Source organism: Anguilla anguilla, chromosome 17 (genome assembly GCF_013347855.1).
Source record: "Anguilla anguilla isolate fAngAng1 chromosome 17, fAngAng1.pri, whole genome shotgun sequence".
Taxonomy (NCBI): Eukaryota; Metazoa; Chordata; class Actinopteri; order Anguilliformes; family Anguillidae; genus Anguilla; species Anguilla anguilla.
The window spans coordinates 23,977,002-23,983,120 of NC_049217.1; the positions used below are offsets into that span (position 1 = coordinate 23,977,002).

General features: G+C 40.9%; 1 protein-coding gene across 1 annotated transcript; it reads right to left on the reverse strand.

The window, feature by feature from the left end:
- Positions 1 to 379: 379 nt before the first annotated feature.
- Positions 380 to 4,074, reverse strand: LOC118216781. Its single transcript, XM_035398267.1, has 5 exons — positions 3,849 to 4,074; positions 2,979 to 3,068; positions 2,435 to 2,469; positions 1,883 to 2,268; positions 380 to 1,255 (listed from the first exon to the last, which is right to left on the reverse strand). The coding sequence occupies exons 2-5, from the start codon at positions 3,041 to 3,043 to the stop codon at positions 1,127 to 1,129; spliced, it is 615 nt and encodes a 204-aa protein (XP_035254158.1). The 5' UTR covers positions 3,044 to 3,068; positions 3,849 to 4,074; the 3' UTR covers positions 380 to 1,126.
- Between the last annotated feature and the right edge of the window lie 2,045 nt (positions 4,075 to 6,119).

The window sequence follows — 6,119 nt, forward strand, 5'->3', positions numbered from 1 at the left end:
GTGGTCACCAGCCTGGTCACGCGTTGCTGTGGGATGGCATTCCATTCCTCAACCAGGATTCGTAGCAGGTCAGCCAACGTGGTTGCGTTGGTCACTCTAGCACGTACAGCACGGCCGAGGTGAACCCACAGGTGTTCAATTGGGCTGAGGTCTGGGCTGTTGGCAGGCCATTCCATTCAACCATGTTGGCTGACCTGCGACAAATCCTGATTGAGGAATGGAATGCCACAACATTCCATAACAACAGAGATATGTTGCATTATGGAAACTAGACCGTTGAACTAACAGGTAGCAAGAGGCCTTGTGTGTTGTGTCTCAATACCGTATTGTCTATAATACTGTTATGTCTTTCGACAATACACGACTACGTTCATAGTCATTTCTGTTATTATAGCGAAATGGCATTTTATTTTCTACATTGCAAATGAAGGGCCGACACTCCCAAAACCAGCCAAAAATGAAAAACGATATAAACATTGCTGTATTTTCATTCTCATGCTTTCAACAAATGTGCACACCCAACAGTCACACAGAACTCCCTTGCTGCATATGCGTTAGTGCCTCAATGAATCAATTCCACAAATCATTTTTTAAATATTTACATTTAAAAATCACATTTTAAACAATTACTGGCATTAGAATACATAATGTATTAATATATTGTGGAAGAAAGGTTTTATTATACTTGCTAACGCGTGCAAGTGATAGCTGATTTCCACAACAATATCTATACACGTGCACTAGAAGGCAATCGGTATATACAAGTACATACAGCTTTTCAAATATAACCAGCATATACAGCTGCTGGTTATATTTGAAAAGTTATAAAAGCAAACTCCACAGGAGAAAGAGAAGAGTCAACTTCAAAGGGGGAAACTTGAGCCTCAGAGCCCACAATCCCAAAGTGCATTGCTTCATTGTGTTTACATATGAAGGGCTCAGTTTAAAAAAAAAAAAAAATACAAATTACAAACAACTGAGCAATTCTGAAATGGTAACCAAACCAGATATTGTTAGTCTACAATTCTCTGCATTTCAGTTCACGTATTTGTTTAATTGGAAGTTCCCTTTAAGTATGTTTAAGTCTGAAGCTTTGGTAAAGCAAAAAAAATTAATTACTTAAAAATTATAGGCTTGCAAGGAAATCCAGATTATCTTTTATCCCTTTCGCCTTGCTCTGTACAAAGTCCTTTGTGCTTTTTTGTATTAGTGGGATGCCAGCCTTTTTCATAATCTTCAGGTATTCCTCTTCAGTCTACAGAAAGAAAAAAAAAATTCACACAAATGCACTAATCATGGATATCTGTGTAACGTACTGGTCTCAGAAATTATGAGAACCTGGCATTAATTTCATTGGAGAACAGCACTTACAGAAGTTAATTAATTGAAATAATATCATTTAGTCTAATTCCTGTAATTTCAAAAGACTGCTTTTAATGCCTTAATGTCTATAAAGTGCTCATGTATGTGATGTCTCATGATAAGTCTGTATAGAACATGCTCTGTGAATCACTCTGCCTGAGTTACTCCACTGGCAATGAAAAAATTAGGAGAGCGAAATCTAGTCCTGAGTGATTATGATTTCCAAGTATCCCAGGCCATATTCATGAATCAAATGAACATATTTTTAAAAGGATGAAGGGGGGGGGGGGGGGACGCATACATCACTCGTAATAACTGTGTAAAAGTGCATACTGGTCCGTTTCTCAAGAATAGTTTTTTAAGATTCCATATTCTTAAGAAAAAAGAAAAAAAAAAACATTTATTTACCCTTAACTTTTCTTTCAATAAGATGTGGCCCTGCACATCTAGATTCTGTTCAAGATGCTACCAGATTAGAGCGCTTGACACCCGCAATCCCCTCTGGTGTCTGCATAATTACCTTGGGTGCACAGTGCTGTCCGTATTTGAAGCTGTTCATGGGGGGAGACACTGCTCCACTGACCAGGAAGTCCTTCACGCTCAGGGCCACCAGATGCAGCACCTCGCTCTCATAGAAGTACACCCTGCGCTTGCTGTCCACAAGAACAATCAGCTGCAGGCCCTCGGCCAGCGAGGGGACGTTATCAATGGCGCCCATCACAGCCATTCTCTCTGGCTGCGGCAAGTACAGTTTCCCCCACATCTCCAGCATCTCCTCCCGCCCCCAGTACACTGTCCCATCCAGCCCTGTGATTCTCAGCTCGTGGCCATTTGGAGACGTTAGGCCAATTCTTAACCCTCTGCACTCATCGACTAGATCAGGAAGGTCTTCGAAGAGGCAAGAGGCTGTAAAACAAGGAGCAATTTTAGGCTTTTGTTCAATCAAGACAAGGGCATGGACACACACACACACACACAGTTAGAGAAAAAAAAACAGGTGGTACAATTAGTGCAGAAATATTAAATGCCCCTTGGCAATAGACATTAAGTACTTAAGTAGAACATGTCTTACAGAACAACATCTGTGCGTCTTCCAGGATGCAACCACTGTAAAAACAATAAAATAATAATAATCAGATCTCAACTGAACTAAAGGTATCAACCACCCCAATGACAGCATTCAAACAAAATGTCTATAAATATTATTTAGTTACATATTCGACACACAAACAAAATTCTGGATGTATTTTTTTCTTCAAGCATCAACTACCATCAAAATAATAAATACCTCTCCAGCAACATATAAAATTCATCTTGACAGGTAAGGAATACAGCAAATTCCATAAATTATTCAAATAATAGGCCATAAGCTGTGTGTTAGTCATAATTCTGAAAACAGAATTATTTCCTAAAACTTAACTGAAACTAAATGAACCTTAAAAATAATAATCACTCAGCCCTACATATTATATTCACTGATGTTCTGATCACATAAAGATCAATTTCATTCCCAAATGCAAGGACATTATAACTCACAATTTGTAACCTGTAGATATAAAAATAAACAAGTACAATTGTTCATTGTTCAAATAAAATTATAAAAAATAAAAACTCACCTGTCTGCGTTCGGGTCCTTGAAAACAGGTGGCTGGCAGAGCGTTGCCATTCTCCCCATTACCATAAACTTGCAGCAGAATACTATAAACCTTTAAATATAAAATATAAACATAAACCATGAAAAATCCTTCATATTTCAAAGACTCCACATTCAAAGGCTCTTAAGAGGCCAGGGTTTCTCCCCCCCCCCCCCCCCCCCCCCCCCCCCCCCCCACTATAGCGGTTTAGTTCATTAAAACCATGAAATTGCTTTTAAGTTATTGCATTGGTTTTTCAGTGCCCGTTACCTTAATCGCCATCAATACGGATCTATCGAATCAGAACAGAGACTAGTAAAGCGCAACTTTACGTCATTCATGCCAAAGTAACAAAAACAGCAAACAGAATACAATTTTTATGATGGCCATATGCTTGCTTCCATTTTGTCTCAATAAAACATATAATTGGATAAGATATCCTGACGTACACTATCTGTAAAATACAGGCCATATTCTAGCATGTAGTCTACCCTCGCTATCTCCCGTGTCATGTGAAATTGAGACTACAATAGGATACAGAATCTATCTTTATTCAAAGAGATCATCAGTTAAGTTTCACTAGCTATCTATTAGCTAGTCTAGTTAGATACAGTTGCCATTTTGAAAATAACATTTTCAAGTTGTGAACGACATCGCAGTTAAAATGGCTGAGAAATCGAAACTTTCCTAAATACTGCGACGAGCTAGCTAGCTAGCTTCCTGAGTTAATCGTAACAGCTAGTTAACCATGATATTTAAAAAAAACACTGTCGAAAGAAGTTAGCCAACTGATCGCCAAGTATTACACTACTTGATGTTAGTATGCGTTCATTTGTTGTGCGGAATGCTTACCTGTGTAACTATTTTCGTAGTCAGAATTTGAATTGTTTGATGAACCAACAACCGCTTCAACTGTAGCTAGCTTCACGGTGCTTTCCATAGAGCGTACACAGGAACTAGAGAGGTTAGGTGTGGCCAGTCAGTGAAGCCTATGAAGTATCGGTAAACAGCCACTACTGCGCATGTTCACTGTTGAGGGCAAAAGAGCTTGCTGCCCATTTATTTCAATGCAGAAATTCAACGTGATTTAACAACCAAAGAAAACCTCATCGGTCCATTTTTTGTGATCATAAATTTAATTATGTGCAGCAGTTTCTGAAACAATGGTTGTCTTGGTCCAGAAGTCTTGGTAAAATATTTACTTAAATGCATATTTTTCAATCTGTCTTTCATACAAAGCGTAATGGTCTTCAGTCGAGTTTCAAAATACCATTGGAGAAGTTTTATTTTGCCTTCAAAAGTTTGATATTCCCCATTCACTTTAATATGGAGCTCAATTTTTTGCCCTCAACAACGAAGACATACGCAGTACAAGCTTACTTCCGGGGCTTCACGTAGCACTGCAAGCCTGCTGATCCAGCAGAGGGCAACAGAGAGACAGCCCAGCTGCTGACACAAACACCTGCAGGGTTTACACTTCACACACTTCATTGAGCCATACAAATGAGGGAGTGATTTTAGCTCCTTTCACAGCTCTGAACGACAGCCCCAACAGCAATTTATAGACCGGCAGGCGTGAGGATAGGTGTGTATAGAACATTGGCTCCTTCCTCACCATTTCCCTGACCAGCCTCTTATAGCTGGGTCCTGCAGCCTCTCCTCTCCTCACACTCAAATTTCAAATATAGGAATTACAATGTGTTTTAATCATATTCTCGAAATACAACTACCCTGACACCAAAATCAGTGCAGTGCATTTAGTATAGTATGTATAATATTTGATTTGATTGGTGTGAATTTCAACACCATCCATCAACCATCAGATAATCCCAATCCACTGTTTGGGAACTACTGGTCAATAGGATGGTTCTGCTTGCACTGAAAGAACTGTCCACTAGAGGGCAGAAGAGCAAATGAATTAGTCTGCGAAGCACGTTCCTCTCTAGTACAAACCTGAACGACTGCATTACCATCACATCCCAGCAATAATCACACTGCTGCAATGTCATGGAACTGTTAGGAGAACATTGTGTGTGGGCTGTGGAGGGGGCTGCTTGAATAAACTGGCGCTACAGGTCCAGCCAAAGTGATCCAGCAGAGGGCGACAGAGAAACAGACCCACTACTGAAACTGAGACCCACCTGCAGGGTTTAAACACGTTATTTATAGCGCCATGCAAATAAGGGAGTGATTTGAGCTCCTTTCACAGCTCAGAGGGACAGCCCCGTGTCTGCTTATAGACCTGCAGGTGTGAGGAGGGGTGAACCAGACGGCACATAATGTTGCTGTAATGTTTCGGCAATGTTGCCATTTTGCTAGAAAAAACTACAGTGCTGTCTGTTACCGTGTGGCATGATGGGAAAGGGAGGAAAGGGGGAGCAGTGCAGGCAAAGTTTCTCTCGTGTTCCAACAACATTATGGCACTGCAACAGCCAAAGCAAAATAATGCTTTCTGTGCTTTCTGCTGATGCAGCTGCAAGTATGAAGAGGTGGTACCAGAATGAATATGTTCTGGCGATGTTTATGTAAAGCTGCAGCAATGTTTCACATCAACAGAGATGCAGCCATGTCTGGTAATACATTTGCACGTGTGGGGACGGGTCCTGGTCATTACATTTACATTACTTATCACACAATGACTGTGTGACAGTAACATTATGAGGTTGTGTGTGAGTGGGTTTGGGGTGGAGTAGCAGGTGTAGCACTGTGGGACTCCTTCACAATTTCTCCTGTGTGGCTCCAGCTGTGTAGGAGCTGAGAGAGCAGAGTACCTGGAACAGGGAGCACAGATACAGACAGCTGAGCCAATCACACCTGGCGATATAGAGTCACTGAAGGGACTGGAGATTCCACTCTCTCACTTACTTTATATACATTATCTGATTGTGCATGTGTCTGCTGGTGTGTTGGTGCTTTTCTCCTTGTGTGTGAATGGGATTACTGGGATCACTCCTGCCTGCTGTTGCTGACTCCACGCCTCCATTATGAGTGGGGGAGTCTCATTACCATCAGTCTCTGAGCTCCTTTTTAAAACAGGAGGGACTGTGAGCAGAGAGGATGGACAGTGCACACACAGCTTCTACACTTCTGGGGAGCCACCAACTCATTAGAGAAGAGTTAATT